This window comes from Antennarius striatus, chromosome 11, assembly GCF_040054535.1.
Source record: "Antennarius striatus isolate MH-2024 chromosome 11, ASM4005453v1, whole genome shotgun sequence".
Classification (NCBI taxonomy): Eukaryota; Metazoa; Chordata; class Actinopteri; order Lophiiformes; family Antennariidae; genus Antennarius; species Antennarius striatus.
This window is the reverse complement of record NC_090786.1, coordinates 9,649,497-9,669,425: the sequence shown is the minus strand read 5'-3', so window position 1 is coordinate 9,669,425 and position 19,929 is coordinate 9,649,497. Positions and strand designations below refer to the sequence as shown.

The 19,929-nt window shown below is 39.8% G+C and overlaps 1 protein-coding gene across 3 annotated transcripts; it reads left to right on the top strand.

The window, feature by feature from the left end:
• The first annotated feature begins 1,280 nt into the window (after positions 1 to 1,280).
• add3b (adducin 3 (gamma) b) lies at positions 1,281 to 19,611 on the top strand. Of its 3 annotated transcripts, none has more exons than XM_068326938.1 (15): positions 1,281 to 1,409; positions 2,645 to 2,861; positions 3,708 to 3,852; positions 5,596 to 5,747; positions 6,789 to 6,869; positions 8,238 to 8,387; positions 8,636 to 8,779; positions 9,334 to 9,432; positions 10,751 to 10,924; positions 12,946 to 13,206; positions 13,399 to 13,515; positions 14,029 to 14,118; positions 15,139 to 15,262; positions 17,808 to 17,900; positions 18,056 to 19,611. In XM_068326938.1, exons 2-15 carry the CDS (start codon positions 2,682 to 2,684, stop codon positions 18,292 to 18,294), a joined length of 2,049 nt encoding a protein of 682 aa, XP_068183039.1. In that variant the 5' UTR covers positions 1,281 to 1,409; positions 2,645 to 2,681; the 3' UTR covers positions 18,295 to 19,611. The 3 variants fall into 3 exon arrangements, with proteins under 3 accessions (XP_068183039.1, XP_068183040.1, XP_068183038.1); XM_068326939.1 differs by lacking the exon at positions 1,281 to 1,409 and adding an exon at positions 1,512 to 1,634; XM_068326937.1 differs by lacking the exon at positions 1,281 to 1,409 and adding an exon at positions 1,526 to 1,832.
• The last annotated feature ends 318 nt before the right edge of the window (positions 19,612 to 19,929 follow it).

Here is a 19,929-nt window from a genome sequence, read left to right as displayed (position 1 = left end):
AATATCTTCATAAAGATCATTGTTTCACTAAAACCACCTGGACATTGCACAAATCAGTTGTGTTGCATTCAATAAACCTCGAATAACAGTTTAAAAGCAGCTCCAATGAAATGATTTGAAGGGATTTTTGGAAATGCTATACAACTGATTTTAACCATTCATCCACCAATGTAGTGTATTTCATGTGTTTATATCAGAGCTTTGAACCAGAATTTTTTGCTTTTGGTTTGTCACAAACAGAAACAGTATTATAACGTTTTCGGTTTTACATTCCAACCAAGAAATGATGTGCCTGAACTGGTTAGAACAAAAAAAAAATATTGTTCCCAAACCGGTTAATAACGTTCCTTGTAAATATAAATAGGTAACAACAAATTTCAAAGCTTCAAAGCTTCAGAACAGAGTCTGGGGAATAACCAGTTCTGTTCCAGAACATTAAAAAAATATAGTTTTTACATCCTGCTTCAAAGCGGTGATGTACAGTATTGTAATTGTCAGTGTTTGTGTGTTCGGTCCGTCCGTCCGTCTGTCTGTCCGTCTGTCCGTCCGTCTGTTAGTCCACCAAATATCTTTCCAATCGTTGCAGATAGAAAGATGAAATAAAAAGCACATTACTCGACCTTGAGAAAATTAGGTAATGGTCACATTTTAACTTTTTTACACTCAGGAACCGGACAAGATAGAAAGACAAGGGAGAAGGCCAGTGTGAGTTTGACCATAGCTCAAAGCTAGTGCTTTGACATATGACAGTAGGTCAGAGCACTAGCTTTGATCTTTGACCTATGTAAGTAGGTCAGGGTAAAATTTTGAATTCAGGGGTGTCGTGGGATGTTGCAGTCTCTGACTGCTTTGGTTCTTGTTCGTCTTGTTTTCGTTCCTGGCAAATGGAAATATTTTCTGGTTTTTGCTTTTGTTCCATGAACCGGTTCAAAGCCCTGGTTTATATTCCTTTTATATAGTATAACTGAAAACACTATAATAACTGGTACTAACCAATTTTTAGTTTTGTTCATATGAAAATAACTGACTATTGATACTGCCAATTAATGCCTTACACATAAATTCACAGAAAAGAAAACAATAAAAACAATCATCTTCTCCAATTTTTTATGGTGTACTGTATAACCTGTTTCCAATCTGATACAGAAGTCAGATAAAGTCATGCGTGTAGCGCAAAATCAAGATAAATGACACTTTGGGGGAAGAGCGCCTGAGCCCCGGTGAGGCTGATCGTTCGGCTGCGCCCCTGAACAGCAGCGACCTGAAATAACAAGTTCCTTCAGGAGGAATAAAGTCCTACAGCCACCAGACTCATGCAGGCAGACTCCATGACGCGTCATAGGGTGACGTTTAACGCCTAATAACGCTGATCTGGAATGACCATTCCTTTGTCCCGCTGCAACATTAAGGTTGGTTGATTATTGGGTGGGTGGGGGTGTGTGTGTGTGGGGGGGGGTCTACTAGTGAAGTCACATGGTCACTTTTCCTTTTTCCCACACAAACACACCCACATCCTCCTGCGCGCAGCCACTCTTCATTCTTCTCCAACTCTCTTCCAACGATCGCAGCGGGTTTCGTCTGCCTACCGCCTACCGGACTGTCGCAGCATCAAGTTGCGCAAAAATTTGGAAGTTGTATATGTTTTATTTTTGTTGTTGTTGTTGTTTTTTTTTACCACGATGTATCCGAACCGAGCGTGACACCCGTTCTTGTTGATTTACCGTTGCGCACATTTTTTTTATTTTTTTATTTTTTTGGAGCCTCCGGCGGGGGAAACTCGACATCTTCTCGTCTGGAGCAATTTATTGACGAACTCCGCGTTTCTTTTCCAGGTACTTTTTCTAACTTCCACTTCCCTCTTTTAAGTTTTCCGTGGGTTCGCTTTGTTCCCATTGGAGCTTGAACAACTCCCAAAGTGTCGCTCAGGCCCTTCGCGCTTTGCTTTAGTCTGAACGGTTTAATGCTGTAATTTAATGCCATGCACCTACAGCTCGGTGCTGCAGCTGAAGCAGATGTAAAAGTTTTATTACACTTTGCTGTGGCTAATTTCCAGAGCAGTAATGTTAAGTAAATGTAGTCCTGGCAGAATGTCCTCTGTCTCCCTCCACCCCCCGCGTCCAGGTATCATGGCTGCGCCAAAGGTGCTAACTGCGCGTAAAGCCGCCTGATTTGCATGAGGCCGACCTTTTGTTTAGTTCTGACAAAAGCTTTACAACTTCTGGCAGAGCAGGACACATTTTACGAGCCTCTGAAAGAAAAAAAAGAAAAGAAAAAAAGAATACGCACTTGTAGGAGTGTGGTTTGGATCCTGTTTGTGGTGAGCCGAGATGTTCTCATGCCCTACTTTTATTTCTCTTAAAACTCTTAACATGAGGCTCTCACCACAGATGAGGCTGATTTATCCATTTTTGCGCACCAACAGCTTTGAAAACAGCATCAGTCATGTAACAATACCCCCCCCCCACACACACACACACACACACACTACACACACCCACCTCGCTTTTGTCTCTATCACTGTAATTACATGAGTCACAGTTGAAGCCATGCAGCATCTTTTGTGTTAAAAGCAACTTGCTCTCCTTGACAGCTGGAATGTGATGGTATTCTTTGTTTGTTTTAAAAAAAAATCCTGTCTATGCAGCTTTCCAGGACACGAGTAGGAGGCTGTGCAGACAGCAATGAGTCAGGTTGGGGTGAAGTCCATGGCGGGGTCTCTCACCCTGCCCCTGTCCAACAGCAGCACCAAGGATGAGAATGACCACGATTGCATCCGTGGGAAGACCATGTCGCCAGATCTGAGGCAGGACTTCAACATGATGGAGGATAAGAAGAGGGTCACCCAAATCCTGCAGAGTCCTGTATGTAGCCATAAGTACCGTCCTACAAACAAGATATAGCTGTGGATTAGTCAGAGAGACATTTGTCATCATCGGAACGTTAGGCTCTTCATAGATATGGTTTTAGCAGTGAATTTACTATGCATAATATGAGCACTTTCCCAGCATGTGGGTATTTGAGGTAATTCCTGAATATTCCAATTTTCTTTAGTCTAGCACAGTAAATATCTTTATGATTTGGACTCATTGTTGGGAAAAACAAGCATATTGAAGGCATCTTTCGTTCGGTGTTCTGTGATAATGAAAACAGTTCGATTGTTGGATTTTCCGATGATTCTGCACCTACATGTAGTTTGTGTAGCGACAGAAATTATCTCTGTATAATATAAAGAGCTGTGCAGTGTGGTTAGATGAAGCATATATCGATGAAGTGCACAGAAATAAGACATGCCCACACTCAACTGCAATTGCATAACGGGGCCCAACAAGTGCAAATCATCTCATCACCATGGGAACCAGAGTCAGATGAAGCAGAATGCTGGAGCTTAGCTGCGCACAGGAAAATAGTGCTGTTTCAAGATTCAGACTGCTCTGAGAGGAAGAAAATGATTGTCAGGTTTAATGCAATCCCCCCCTGTTTCTTTCACAGATAAACAAAGAGGCTTTTAGTGGTGTAACGCTGTCCTGATTTGTGCACTTCTGTAATAAAGTTCCTGAATTCGTGCTGTGTTCCCTTGACGTTTCATGAGGAATTGATAGAATGAGGGGTTTTCTTTGACTTGCTTTGCAAATGTTGCTTTTTAAAAAAAAAAAATTAATCAGTCCTCGTATTATCCTGAAAGCAGTTCTTTCATTCTTTGGTTGCAGGTGTTTAAAGATGAGTTGGAAGGGCTGATTCACGACCAGGTGACGAAGGGCAACAATCCTACGGGTCTCCTGGCACTCAGACAGATTGCTGACTTAGTCATGGCCAGCACCTTGGGAGGGGTTGGTCCCCTGACTTCGCCGATCAGTGAGTGGCAGTATGTGTGTGTGTGTGTGAATGTCTCCATCTATCTCGCCTCGGGTCTGATTCTTATTCAGTGTGTATCCTCTGTGAGCATTATGCAGGCTGAATATCTTCTTTGTCAGAGGCTGATTTGTCAGGCTCTTGTGACACTGAACAATCCTAGAACAGCAGAAAAGGCAAAATATTGACAACATTCCTTATCAACAGTGTTTCTGTTAAGGAGCCCATAAGACAATTTTGTAATCAGTTACAGCAGTTTCCAATGCTAGCTGTGTTTACAGAATGTCTTTGTCCTCTATTTCCAGGGAGGTCATAAAGAGTGGAGCTGTAAAGAGTACATTTAAAAATTGTCAGCATTTTGAAAATGTCTCTGCAGGAAATAACTGAATTCACTCAGGCAGATCAGCTCTGTAAAAGGCTAGTTACGTTTGAGGATGGGGTCCTGTATCATGAAATCCCTATGAAATTACAGCCGCAAAATATCCTTCACTTTCTTGTTGGTAATTTTGAGAAAGGCCTATTTTCAGCTTCAGCTGCAGACTCTGTCTCTCGGATGCTCAGTCTTTTTAGTCTTTTTATAAGCCGTGGAGGCAAATCATGTCACTTTAAGGGTAAATTTATCCTCGGATGCCTGAGAAGAGGCTTCAACCAATTGTCAAACCTGCGTTATAGGAGGGGTAGTGCAGATTCAGTCCTGGCTGCAGAACAATAGACCAACACTTGGTGCTTGAAGGCTTGCTATGGAAGTCATGAGACTTTGCTCATTCAGACCTCATGTGGTTTGTAGCCTTGGAGATGGTCTAATACAAGAATATGAGCTGCTGTAGCTGTTGCTATGAGGAACCAACCCATTATAAACAAAGCAGTCAGAGACTGCAACATCCCACGACATCCCTGAATTCAAAATTTGACCCTGACCTACTTGCATAGGTCAAAGATCAAGCTAGTGCTCTGACCTACTTTCATAGATGAAAGCACTAGCTTTGATCTATGGTCTTACTCACACTGGCCTTCTCCCTCGTCTTTCTATCTTATCCGGTTCCTGAGTGTACAAAAGTTGAAATTTGACCTTGACCTACTTTTCTCATGGTCACCATCTCATTTTCATCCCCTATGCCACCCGAGTAATGCTTTTTGTTTCATCTTTCTATCTGCAACGGTTGCGAAGACATTTGGTGGACTAATGGACGAACGCACAAACACTGATAATCACAATACATCACATGTAAGGGTTGTGCCCTTCTCACAGCACAAAGTCAAACACATTCCCTGGGTGTTGGACTCCTCCAATGTTTGCCCTTGACTCTGATCCTGTTTATGCTTTTAATGGACAGGATATAAAGGTGTGTTTGGGGTGAGGAGGGTGTCTAGGAAGCTTCAAATTGCATCCCTGCTTTTTGCAGATGACATGGTACTGTTAGCATCATCAGGCCATGATTTTCAGGACACACTTACGTTGTTTGCAGTTGTGTGAAAAGAGTCCCCCCAAATCTTTAGACACTTTTTTTTGTCAGAAATTGGTGGGTTGCTCTGATGTTGAGATCTTGTCACGATTACAAGAATAGCATTATGTATGTACTGAAGCAGCTAAAATGAGATTCCTCCATAGGGTGACTTAACTCAGACATCCAAAAGCAGCTTGGAATACAACTGCCACTACATTACCAAAAAAAAAATCCAGTTTAGCTGGATAGGGGAATGAATTGAATTAAGGAAAATAACAGATGATATTATGTCTCATCGCAGGCGTTGGGATGGTGACCCCAGTCAATGACTTGCATGGCATTGAGTCTCCTTCCTTCGCCAAAGGGGAGAAACTAAGTCGCTGCAGGCTGGCCAGCCTGTACCGCCTCGTTGACCTCTTCCACTGGGCTCGTTTTACAAGCTCCTATATTACTGTGAGTACAACTTCACCACCCTGCTCCACTACACACCTGCTTATATATGTCACACAAGCCTTGTACGTCTTTATGCGGGTCTTGTAGTCGCTGGCTTCTGGAAGGCTTAACAGGGAATACCTCTTCCTTTTCTTAAACCTTGTATTATTGAAGGTTTCCAAAGGCACATTTTTGAATATGTACAGGTCCCCAAGAGCAGGAATTCACACTGAAATATGTTTTGAACACCTGTGATGTCAAGATGTAAAGCTAAGATTTTCCCCAAGGGCAGAGCCTAGAAAGCAAGTTTTATCAAACCAAACGCTGATTTTTGAGTTTTCCAGAGTGTAGAAAGCTTTAACTCCTGTACTGTTGTTCCTGTACTGCAATGTTTCTGCTTGGTCTGAATAGCTGCTAGGTCACAATAAAGAAAAAAAAAAAACATGCATAGCTTTAGTCACTTTGGTCCACTCTTAATATATTTTGAGACATAATGAATCCTGCAGAAGCATCATATTGATCACTCGTAGATAGATATGTCTCAGAAATTCTATAGGGACTTAAAAAACAGTTAAATTGTGCAGTGTAGTAACTGAGGTAGGCAAGAGTGAATTTTCAAATAAACAAATTAAAAAACGATTACAGGAAAGTGATAAATGAGCTCCTGTTGCCTACTCTATGCCTGTGAAAAACATGTGACACAAGTAAAAGAACAGGTTTGACTTTATAAGAAAGAGGATAACTGTTGAACTGTCCAAGTAATTGGAAGCTTAACAGAGCGTTGTGTTAAAGAAATCATAACAATTCTGGGTTCCTGCAAATTTAACTTTTTGAGCTGTCATTTCCTTTCAAGCATTTCAGTTGAGAATTAATGCCAGTCAAGCAGCCAATCACAGTCGAAGTCAAACTTCACCTTAAATCGTCCTGTCATTGTATTGATCGGCTAAATCCATGAATCTATGGTGGTAAAATAATAATGTATCAGAATCTTGGAATTTATTTCTTATTGAAGTATCTGACACAAACATCTTAGGTCTTACTTATGTCTTAATTTTTCCTCAGGTGCGTGTTAATAAAGAGCAGGACCATGTTCTGATGAGTCCGAGGGGTCTGTCTTTTGCTGAGGTGACAGCAGCAAATTTGGTAAGTTAAGTGACCGCGTGTTCAGCCCACATTGTCAAGAAAATCCACGAACCTGCTATGCAAGTTGGATGAATTTGTAAAGTGATTGACCATTTGGGGCATCAAGGATTTCTGAAAAAATATCAGCTTTTATTTACTGTACATTTGAACAAAAAGTGGTTTGTTATTCATTCACTTTGCACTGTTGCAGTCATGGAGAAAATCCAAATGGACTGCCATTACAAATAGTCCAAGCTGCTCTAAAGTGTACTCTTTTCCCTGATTAATTAGGTTAGGGTTAGTTTTAATCAACTCAACAATTTAAAAAAAACAGGTTCTCTGCAGTTGGTTTGTGAACAGTCGTAGCTAAGACAATCAAAATCACTCAGGGCCTGTGGCTGTGTGTTGTGGCTGCTCACAAGTCAGCTGAATGTTTTCAAGTTCCAGTAGCTACAATGCACAGTATTATTAAACAGTACAAGACATTCTGAACTATGGGAACCCTCAGAGGATGTGGTTGAAAGCCAGAAGTACCTACAATGAGTAGGAGGATTGTGAGAGAGGTGAAAAAGAACCCAAGAATCACCACCAAGGCCATCCTGGTAAGTCTGGTGGACAGTCCAACAATGTGGTGGTCCATGGATGCAAACCTAGGATGACGTCACTTCTCTAGACATACAAAAGCTCACTTAGTCTTTGGAAATGCTCATATGGATGAAGAAAAAGACTTCTGCTCTTCTGCTTTATGGTTGGATGAAACAAAAAATTAATTTTATCCACCATAGTATGTCTTTTGTTTGGCATAAAACAGAAGGAGCTTTCAGCCTGAAGAACACCATCCCCACTGTCAAACATGTTGGAGGGAACCTAATGCTTTAGAGGGTGTGTTTCAACCAATGGACCAAGGAACCTAATCAAAGTAGACGGCACCATGAAAAACAACACCAGCAGTCTGAAAGGAAACTTAGCCTTGGGTACCAGTGGACATTTCATTCTTACAGCAAAAGTGTTGAAGAAATTGCGGACAAAAACATTTATGTTAACATTAGCGTGGCCCAGCCAGAGTTCTAGACCTTTCCAACCTGAAAGAGCTGGAGCTCATTGCTAAGGATGAAAGGTAGCGGTGGAAACATGGAAAAATGTGATCAACAATTATTATTGAGAAAGGTATGAATCATTTTGAACATTGCACTTTTTTGTTCAAAAGTAAGGAAGAGCTGAGGATTTTTTTCAGTGTGTACACACACACACACACGAACATACATTTACTGTATATAGTGTTGACTGAATTTTGTGCCTCATTGATGCATTTTATTATAAAGCCACCTATGGTTTTTGGTGTGTACAAGTAATAACCTGTGTTTTGTGTTATTTTTCTGCCTTGTGTAGGTGAAACTGAACTTAATTGGAGAGGTGGTGGACAAGGGTTGCACTGACATGGGTATCGACCACTTTGGATTTGTTCCTCATGCTACCATTTACTCGATGCGCCCTGATGTGAGATGCATCATCCACATACATACCCCTGCTACAGCAGCAGTAAGTACGCTCCCAGCATTGTGTGGAATGAACTTCTACTTTTGCATCAGAGAGGGAAATTCAGATTAAAAAGCAGCCTCTGTCATGCTCAGTTATTTAGATGCAGACACCCTCTGACACGCTTTTATCATTTGGCTGTAAAATGTACAGCACACCATAAACTCCGCCATGAGGCTTTATTTTAAAACGTGCCTCTATTTAGATGTGAGTGCATCAAAGTCTTTCTTGTTTTTATCCTATGTTAACAGGTGTCCTCGATGAAATGTGGACTCCTGCCCATTTCCCAGGAGGCTTTGCTTCTGGGAGACGTGAGCTGCTTCGGTTACCATGGCAGCCTGGATAATAAAGAGGAGAAGGTGGAGTTTCAGAAAGCTCTGGGCCCTACTGCCAAGGTACCGTCAAATCATAACATTATTGTCTCACTTTCTCATGAGTTTTTGATATTATACTGTATGCGGAACTGGCTGTGTGAGTTTATTTGCAGTTAGTGAATGTAAATTAATGATAGAGATTACTGTGTAAAATATAGAACCATTAACAGTATGTCTATCACAATTGCAGTTACATAACCACTTACTTGCCTGACAAGAGGGTAATATTAGAAATACATCATGATTGCATTTTACTTTAAATCTCCATAACATATCAGTGAATCATTTCTCATTTTCCTTTTACATACATGTTAGGTAGAATAAAATGAAGTCCTCTTTAGCTGGAAACCACAGTTTAAATTGCCTATAAGTCCACAATGAATAGTAACTATTGTTATTTGTTGGATGGTACAGACGTTAGGCCTGTACTGTGTCACATATGTGTGAAGGTTTGTTCATGCTTATATGAATTAGCAGCTTCATTATTGGACAGGTGGATATGCATTTATTGTGTATACCATTGTTGACCTCATGTTTGCGGTAGGTATCCGGCAGCTGAAATGTTTTTTGTTCAGGTGATGTTGCTGAGGAATCACGGGTTGCTGGCTTTAGGAGAAACAGTGGAAGAGGCTTTTCACTACATGTACCACTCTCAGCACGCTTGTGAAATCCAGGTTTGACAAGCTTGATTCTTTCCTTGTTGCTGCTTCTGCCTGATAATGAAGTAAACCTGCACCATTCCTCTCTCAGCACATGTGGTTTCAATACCCTTTTTAAAATGTATTTATAAGCTATGCATATGTCACATTTTTTGTCAAAAATTTCTTTTCATAAGTTACTAATTATTTACATGTATCCAAAATAGAAGAAATGTAACGTCTGATAACCTCTGATCTGATAACATGATGTGTTTAATGAAAGCTCAGTAAGGCTGTGTTCAGGTACTTCAAGTGAAATTTTGCACTGATTCAATAGGACTTTGCCTAATAGTTTGAACTTTTTTTCTTAATGATGAACTTAGTCAACTTTAGAATGCTAAAGTACCAACGAGCTTTTATGTTTTTATTTATTTATTTTGTTCATTCCGCTTTTATCTGATCTAACCCCGTGTTGCTGCAGGATGTAGATAAAGATTAGGCTCCACAGATATTATCAGTTTTCTGTTTGTCCCTGTATTTGGATTCACATGAGCCAAGTTCTCCAGAGTGTTGTTAGGTCTAAAAGTCAATATTGATAATCATTCAAACCTGCTCTTCCCACATTCAAGAGTTCCCTATAATGATGCCGCTGACATGTCTTAGCTGACAAGCTAACGTTGAAACAAACATCAATGTGGTAGGCCGTGAGTTTACATTCCTCAAGAGCAGCGAGTGGTGAATAGGGCAAAGAATAATGTGTGTGGTTGTGTAAGAGGGAGCGAGAGAGAAAAAAACATGTGATGGTCAATGTGATGCGAGGTGATGAAAAGGTTAGCAGCAAATTAGCATCTGGTCTGCAAATGAAAAGTCAGACTAGAATCTGTCAGTAAATCCATGCTGCAGCTTCTCCACACATAGGAAAGCTTTGTCTTGTTTAGTGTTGTAACTCCTGGAAAAGTGAGCAGGGTTATCTCTTAGGAAAGAATTGTCTTCAGACAAACATCCTGCATTTTAGTCCTGGTTATGGTTGGAAAGAGACGCGACTAAAACTGAAACCCATTTTATTATTTTCATGATAATAACTGTTTGGAGATGGAGAAAGCAGGCTGGGGTTTGTTTGTTTTTCTGAGATTTTGTCTTTGTTTTTAATACATGATGACGACTCACTTTACATATAAGCCCATTTCTTTTGAAATGTAAATTAATATTTTCTTTTGAAGTCTTTTTTGAAATTGGAAAAAAATGTAATTACAAAAGGGGGGAAGTCATTAGTAGGTTTGCACAGAATAATATCTTTTTATATAACTTCAGATGAATTGATAATAATGCCACCACCCTATGCTTTTCTATTTAGGTGAGTGCTATGAGTTGTTCAGGTGGCGTGGGCAACCTGGTGCTCCTGGACAGAGCCAAATTTAAACCTTTGACCCACGGAGTGGCCACTGCTGGGCTGGTGATGGACAATGAGCTCAAGTGGAAAGTGGGTGAGGCCGAGTTCGAGTCCCTCATGAGGATGCTGGATAACCTGGTGAGCGCACCCTGACCTGTGCCCTTTACCCATCATGCTTTGAGTTTCCTCTCTCTGGTTCTTCCTCAGGAAGCATTTGATCAGAGAACACAATGAAGCTAGATTTTTAATCTAATCTGACGTGATTTGTTAAATTGAGTCTTATTGTTCTATTGTGCTTGTGAACATTGTTTCATTATAATTACAGTAATTGGTGTATCCAGAATAGCATTCAGTAAAGAACTATTCTACAGATGTCTGTTTAGCTTGCCTAGCCCACAGCCCACCTCTCACAGATAAATCTTTGGTATAATTCAGCAGTTTAACATGGTAATAAACAAACCAAACAACAAATGCAGTCAGATGAAAACGTAGCCTCGTGATGATAAAGAGGATGCATACTTCTGCCAGAGCTGCATGTTTTTAGATGTTCTGCTACCAACAGACTGATAACAGCAAAGGAAACATAGCCTCTTTGTTAGGCCCTGACATACTCTATGGACACAGTAGATGGGGACTGGATCTATTTGAGTGTGCTCCTCACTAACAACTGTGCCTGCAGCTGTGTTAGCTCTGTGTGATCATAGCCCGCCCACCCGCAACCATAGCCTCCAGCCGGAGAGGCATTGACAGTGCACTTATCACTACACGGACTGCACAATCGCTCAGTGTGAAGGCTGCAGTATGCTCAGTTCTGAAATCGAATTTGGCCTTTTCTTCCGAGGTCTGCTGTCCATGCCGGAAAACATCACAACAATGTCAAAAACGATCCCAAAAGGTCACTGCTGATAATTTGTATGGGTGGTTTGGAGCAGGAATGTGTATTTAAATACATGTATTTTAAAGGATAATATTCGCTTTGGAAATACAAATAAGGAGATGAAATGGACAAGAAGTTTGAGGATTGTCTTTCAATATATACAGCTGTCATGAAAAGGGTCTCTTTACCATCCATCCTTTTTTTGTATTCACATTGTAGACATAGCCAACAGTCAGTAGACAGCAATATACATAATATTGTAGGGTTGATCCTGAATGACTTTATTTGCTCTTTGTTTGTTTCAGATTTGACTATACAGTATATATCAGCATGTTCCCAAAAAACTACGACCATTCACGTGACACTAAAAGTTTTTTGGAACTTACTGTTCTCTTGGTGACACTGTGAACCCTACTGTAAGACGATGATTGCTTGCTCACAGTGCGACTCTGAAGAGACCAGAGTGTAGATTTCTTTTTGTGTTTAACTTGTCATATTGCTTGAAATAAAATTGCCTTTTCTGATTTGGTTTGTAAGGTTGTACACTGGCCTCAGACTGCGCTCTACACATAGTGCGAGTTCCCAACAGTTTTCACTTTGTTTTTCTCATTTTTAATGTATTGTTAACAGCGCAGTCTTTGAAACCAAAGTCTGTTCCGTCCCTCTGAAAGGACGCACATCTGAGATGAAGCTGTTTGTATGTACAACGCCCTTAAAATATTTAAAGGCATCATCTTACTGCAAGCAGAGCGGCCTGTGTATCTTTTATAGTTGATATTCTTATTTAATGCTTTATGAGGAAGTCTGTGTAGGTTCTCAGTTATCCAGGTCATGGTTATCCAAAGCTGTTAAAATCAGTCCACTTTCTTCAAGTCCAGTGGATTGATTTGAACAGCTTTGATTTAAACAGCTTTAGCTTTTTGAGTAAATACTCCCCGTGTCTGCGTGGGTTCTCTCTGGGTTCTTCCTCCCACCTCCAAAAGCATGCGCTTCAGGTTGATTGGCCGTTCCAAATTGCCCGTAGGAATGAGTGTGTGTGTGTGTGTGCATGGTTGTATGTCTTTGTGTGTGGCTCCGCGGTGCACTGGCGTTGTGCCCGGAGTGTCTCACGCCCTATGCCGCCGAGATAGGGTCCGGCTCCCCCTGACCCGCTGCGGCAGATATAGCGGTGGTAATCTGAAGATGACTGACTGAAGAACAGTGAAAAATAAAGCCATCTGTTTCACCTCTGGCAAAAACCAAGTGGAATACTGTAATGTCTCAACGTTGTGTGATCTTTTAGGGTTACAGAACAGGCTACTCTTACAGGAACCCCATTGTGCGAGAAAAACCCCGCTCTAAGAACGATGTGGAGATCCCTGCCACGGTGTCTGCAGTCCCACAGGAACACTCTGAGGTGGGTCTGCGAAGTCCTTTCAAGTTCATGATGCAGAAGCAGCAGAGAGAAAGAACCAGGTGGCTCAACTCGCCCAACAGCTACCTGAAGGTCAATGTTCCTGAGCCTTCACCCAGCGGGGATGTCAGCCCAAGGACTAAAACCATGGTGCGTTAATTCCTAGATTTGTACGAAAAAAATGAAATGATCAAACCCCGCCATTGTTGTGGCCTCTGACGGAAGCCGTAATGCTGGCAGCCACCTTCTTTTGTATTAGACTGCTCCCTTGTGGCCAGTTTTATAAACGCACGTTTTAAATCATGGAGTCCCTTTTCTAATTACTGTTTCTTTGCCTCTCAGTGGATGAAGTCTTCACAGCCAGGCAACAAAATTGGCACACCAATAAAGATTGAGGACCCCAACCAGTTTGTCCCACTCAACACTGATCCTACAGAGGTTCAGGATAAGAGGAATCGGGTCAGTAAAATCAACATTTTTTTTTCTAGACATGATTTCAATCGAGCGAATAGCTGCATCAAGCCAAGACTGGACAATGTGTTCCATAGACCAGATCTGGGTCAGTATCAAAACATTGCGATGTAAATCATCCACACCTGGATGTAAAGCTAAAATTGTAGGAGACCACTCCAACCCCATTATCTCTATTATCTCTTCTGCACATTAGTGGTAGCTTTGTGTCTCTAACCCCATTTCTACCTCAAAGCAGCAAAATTAGGTCAGTGCACCACAATTATGATCCATCAGATTACACAGACACACACACACACACACACACACGATGTATGACAGAAATTAGTACTATGGTTGTATTTCAGTATATTCATGCAGATAAGACCAACAAATTTGTGAAAAATAGTTACGGTGTAACAACCATTATTTCTATTGGTCAGTTAAAAAAAAAAAGCCTAAAATGCTGAATTAAAGACACTCATGATTGATTCACTAATGTGATTTTGTTTGGATATTTAGATAAAAGAGCAACATAGGGGGGACCAGATGACCCCAGGACCAAAATCTCAGTTGCTCTCAGGCATTGTTGTGGACACCATCCCAGGACCAGTGAGTACATTTACATTATTGAAAAGTTACAAACATACGGAACAACGCAGAATCTTTTCCTGGATTTGCTAAGCACACTTTGGTGCATTTTGTTTGCCCTGCAATTGAGTAACCTCATCATCAACAGTATTATTTTTTCTTAAGTTAATTTAAAAAAAAAACAGTTGAACGTTTTGCTTGACCAAAGGCCAAGGAAGGAGCCCCAACAAGGGTCCGTCTAACAAAACTCAGATACTAAAAGTGTGCAAAAACAGTTAGCATACTTTTTCATGGCCAACAGTAAGTGTGAATCAATGCACAGTATTTTTCAACAGTTTCAGACACTTCCTAACATCGACACCCAGGAGTCTTTGCTGTCTGCCATGGTGTGTCTTGTGTTACTGCATTGGTTAGAGTCTCGCTGCTGCAGCAACACATTCCTCAGCCCATCATTGTCAGCACTGACTGTATCAGATTACCCTCTGTTTACACGTAAGAAAATGTAGGGCATGGCTCCTGTGCTGTACTGACAGCAGTCAAGCTAGGATGGTAGTGTAGCACGGCCCTTTATATGCAGCCAGCTTGCGCACAGGTAGGACATTTTGTCAAGCATTTTATTGATTCTTGTGTGAATGTTGAGAGATTTTCAATAAATTTAGGCCCAACCAAAAAATGCTTCTAAAATAAATTTATTGTAATCCAGTCTTACAGTACATACAATAACTCAATAAGTCTAATATCCTGTTGCTGAAACAAATCTCCTGCTACTACCGTACTCAAACAAACTTAATCGATTTTTAGGATAATGTGACCCCATAATCAGATAAAAGGAAAATATCTTTACTGATTATGTTATTTATTATATATTACAGTTATGTTTACTTTTCCTGGAAAAGCGCTAGAAATTTGAGAATCACATTCATGGAATCGAGATTTTCCTTTCAATGAAACAAACCAAACTCACTGTTCCATGCGAGTAAATTGCAATGCAAAATATACTACATCTGGTGAATGTAATGCCTTTCTCTCTTTTTTTATCAGGCTTTCATCATCGAGGATGAGGAGTACACCCGCTCTCTTCCTCCCAACCCTTTCAATAATCTCACACAGAAGGAGCTGGAAGAGTACAAGAATACAGTAGAAAGAAAACGGCAAGGCCAAGAAGGTATCTTACTGTGCAGCATTACTCTTTAGTGGCACAGAAAATCTCTATTTTATCTCATTGGATTTAGAACAAAAAACATACCAGATATAATCCCATGTAGTTTGACAGGGCATGCTGTTATGATGAATTAATCCTTTGGGATCACAGAGGTCATTAAAGAAAGTGATGATGCAGAGATAAATTAATCTGGCTTCACCAAGCAACACCAACAAGAAACCGGAAAAGCAGAATTGGGGATCCGTTTAGTGTAGATATCTGAAGAATTCTGCAGTGGAAACAGACACATTAAGAAATAATACATAAATTGTAATGACTTTATTGTCTGTGGTTTAGTTTAGTGGCTATAAATTAGATTAAAGGAACATTGGAACTACTTAAATCTAATGCCAACAGGAGAAAAAATGCCTATGGCTTCAATCTTCCTCTGAGATGTAGAATCAGCTCACAGAGACAGTGAGAGATGAGCAATATAAATACTGATGTTGTCACACATTTTTGTGATGAGCATAGGAGGGAGACAATGTCGACAGCTATGCATTAGAGTAGCACCTTTGTTTTTCACTGTCTCAATGTGTCAGCTAATAAACCAGTGCTGGATTCAATGCTTCATGTTTCCATGCAAACAGCATGACTCTCAGTGGCAGTGCATTCTTTTTTTTTACAGACCTCCAGATAATTTCAACGGATAATGGATTGATTACAAGTTTTGAACAGATATCGTACCCTGAGGAAGAATCCTAAAGATTCTGGTGACCTTTTCTTCAGTGCTGTCATGTAGATGAGTGCAGGGATGGGTACTGAGAACTGCTCATAAATTAGTTCTGGTCTCAATCTCACTGATACTCAAATATCAGTGAGCTTCTGGTCACTTTCATCTATATTTGTATAATATTAATATTTTAAAAAATATTTACATATAAACTGGATTAATCGCTAACATTGACTGCTACATATCCGCCTCAGAGCCATGACAGTTAAGGGCTTGTTATACTAATGTAAAAGATGTGTTTGACAACATGGTAGGATCCAGATCCAGAGTTACATCCATGACTGTTTACCTCAGTAACTGTACAGGGACTTCACACTGAGCGCCTGCAGTCGATTGTTGTGAAGCCGAGGGACTTTTGCCTACAGTTTTACAGGAATTCATTTCAAAATGTACTATCTTCAAATTTTGCCTTTCAAACAAAATAGCAAAATATTTTGTCACATGATCTTCAGCAACTCAGCTCCTGAAATAAATGCAGGTCCTTCTGCCAGTCTTGAGTTAGACATTTTAACTGTGAGCTTTCATAGCAACCTGCTAATTAACTTTGTATTGCTGATGGTTGTTAATATTTTATGCTGCGGAAAAGTAAACAGAACCTTTGACCCCAGTTACCAACCAATAATAAGTCAATCTTTTCATGTCATTTTTGATTCAGATAACAGTAATGGAAATGTATTAGTTGGTGTCAGTATCAATCACAAGTATCTGTATGCATTTAGCTCAAATCACTGCTGTGTGAACGTACAGCCTCATATAGCAGCTAGCACGACTATAGCCACCTGCTAGTAATAGTACAGCATCATTACAAAAATTCAGTCCATTATTTTCATGGTGCACTGAAGGAATCAATTCTATACACATAACATGGGGGAAAAAAAGGGAAGTAATTGTGTTTGGCCCCAAAGACAAAAGATTAAAAGTCAATGCTTACCTCAGCTCCTTAATGCTAAAATCCACAGATCAAACCATGAATCTTTCTGTAATTGTGGACACAGGCGTACATTGCAATGGCCACATAAAGACAATTACTGTGTCTGTCTATTACCACCTTGAACTATAGCACGAGTAAAGGATTTCTGTCTCAATAAAGTACAGGAACACTTGTTTTTTTTTCTCATTAGACTGCATTACTGTAACGTGTCTTTACAGGTCTCAGTAAAGAAATCAATCAGACGGCTGCAGCTTCTACAGAATGCTGCTTTCGCCGACAGCAAAGAACTAGAGCACATTACACATATAAGATCAGTGTGTGTCAAAGTATATATTTTACAATCCTATTACTGGTTTACAAAGCACTAAATTGTTTTGGTCCAAAATATAATGTATATCTGATTCATTTTTATGAATCGTCAATCCAGAATCAGGAGCACGAAGCCTCTTTTAGTTTCTGCCTGAGCGCTAAAAGATCAGCTCATTTAAATCATTGTTAAAACATTACTGTCTACTGCAGCTTTCCTGGAAATCCTACCACTTAAATCTGTTTATCTGCACCTCTTTGCATTTTCTTTTTGTCTTTTATATGCAGTTGTACTGTTACACTAGTGTCTTGTTTTTAAGTCTTATGCTCTTAGTGCATAATTTCTTTTTAATTGCTTTGACCGTCTTATCTTCAATTCACTCTGTACCTCTGTAAATCATTTTGAATTGCCTTGTGTCTAAATGGTTTTGTATAAAATCACTCACCTTGTGCTGCTTCTGATAGCTTGAAGAGAACTCTTTAAAGTCAGCGTCTTTGATAAATGACTGATCTTTGATGGTTAAAATGTTTTTCTACAGAAGAGGATGATGCCACTGATGCTGATGAGATAACATTTGATGGTTCCACTATCTCCCTCTCCCTTTCTCCCATAATGACACCAGCTAAAAAAGGTAATTAGCTCATTAGTAGATATTGACATTTTTAGGTGTTGGAAGTAGTCGCTTGTTTGTTTCTGTGTTTTATGTCACTGTTATAATAATAAGTCCTGCCTGGTGCGGTTCTAATCCACATCCCGCTTCACTGACTTGGTTTCATCTGTCGACAGACACAATTCCTAATGGAAAAGACCACTTGGCAGAGCTGGAGGAGGATCTGAGCATTGAGGTATCCAAGCTGAGCTTGAGCACTGCGGAAACAGTGGAGATCTCCATCTCTTCAAGGGAGGATCAAACCCCTGAGATTCCAACCAAGTCCCCAAAGAAAAAGAAAACCAAGTTCCGCACACCTTCATTCTTGAAAAAGAGCAAGAAGAAGAAGGATGAAAAAGAAAACACTGAAGCCTGAGGGGGTTAACTAAAAAAAAAAAACAATTAACTTTTATTAGTTTAAGTTCTAAATTGTGCTCTAAATTTCCAGCTTGTTGAGGGAAATGATTTAAGATAAGTCTCCTAGGACTGTGTTGTTATTACACATCTTCCCTCATTCACTCAAATTTTTTTCAAATTTCCTATGAGACTTTATGATTAACCACTCCTGAAGGGCTCAGCAAAATCCAATCAAATGAGAGGTGAACACAAAAACTGCAAATCTGTAGTTATTATTACCCATATTTTTAATGGGGTTTGAAGTGGAAATCATAGGACTGGATGTGGTCGCTAAGGTTATGAAAAACACCAGAATTCAATGGTCTCTTCTGTTTTTTTCTTATTGCACAAATTCATTGTTGAATGTATGCTGAAAGCTAAGAAAGTTATTTTAAAATGTAACAATCACACAAGTAGTGTAACAGCGCAATGTTTAGCCTTCCTTGTAAGAAGTACGATTTGTATCTGAACTTACTCAGTTTTATTATCTTGTAATAATATATGTTGGTTTAGATTATAGGTATTACAATGTAGTGTTTGATAGTTAAATGATTTAATAGTCTTACCATATTAACATACTAACTGAATAACTGAACGCTAAACATGCAGTGATGGAGGATTCATTAATAATTCATTATTTACGTTCACGTTGGTGGTATTGTCCTGGAGCCGCTGCTTTAATATAATTGTGACAAGGAATTGACTGTGACTAATAGAGTTGAGCAAAGTAATGATTCTTGCATCACCGTGTTCGAGGATCAGTTTGACTTTTACTGAAGCGACAGAAAATCACTATTTGAAATGGAAGTGCCAAGCCTGAATCACAGGAAGTTGAATGCAATGGATTGTTTGACTTATTTTGATTAAATAGTCAGTTATTGGTGATATATTGTGCAAAAACTGTCAAATAGCCACTGATATAAACTATATTAGAGGACCATATATTTACATCCCAGTTTTTAATGTGAATGTTTTTTACCCAAAGGGAGTGAACTATTTGCCTTTCTAATTAATTTGCTTTTGTGAAATTTTTTTTATATATATTAAACCAAATGTAGGAATGTGACAGTACAATCTATTAACAATATTTTAACACTTTAGTTTGAGTTATTGTCTTTATTTACATAAATGCATAGCACGTTGTGTTACGAACTGTATGCCGTTTGTAATTTGTCTGCCTAGTGCTTGTATCTGTTTACGTTGCTATTTGTGTCCACGATGCTTTACGTTTGTCCCTTTGCCTCCAAATCAGTCCTTTAAAAATGACTTCCACTGATGTATTAAAGGCTGAAATGTTTCCATTAGTGCTTTATTCCTCTCTTGCTTATTGACTACAAGATATTTGATGAGATGTTTTTCTGTCTTTACTAGTTTCAAACATGAGTCGGGCTTGTGATGTTGGATAGATATATCCCCCGTTTGAAACTCCAGCTAACTCTAACTCGAAGTATTGGAGACCACACAGCAGGCAAAGACTAACAGAAAACTATTTGCATAGTCTCCCAATTTCAGACCCTCCCCCCACCTCCTCCGTAAAATAATGGTCTCTCTTCTGATAACCGACCATGTGAAGCTGTCTAATCAGTCTTCAGCCATTATATGAATGGCCGTTGTC

What these genes read in the sequence shown, in the direction of transcription:
- add3b (XM_068326938.1), top strand. Translation starts at nt 2,682, where the DNA reads ATGAGTCAGGTTGGGGTGAAGTCCATGGCGGGGTCTCTCACCCTGCCC. An exon ending in CTCTGGGCCCTACTGCCAAG is followed by an intron (nt 8,780 to 9,333) that starts GTACCGTCAAAT and finishes TTTTTTGTTCAG; the next exon opens with GTGATGTTGCTGAGGAATCA. An exon ending in TGAGGATGCTGGATAACCTG is followed by an intron (nt 10,925 to 12,945) that starts GTGAGCGCACCC and finishes GTGATCTTTTAG; the next exon opens with GGTTACAGAACAGGCTACTC.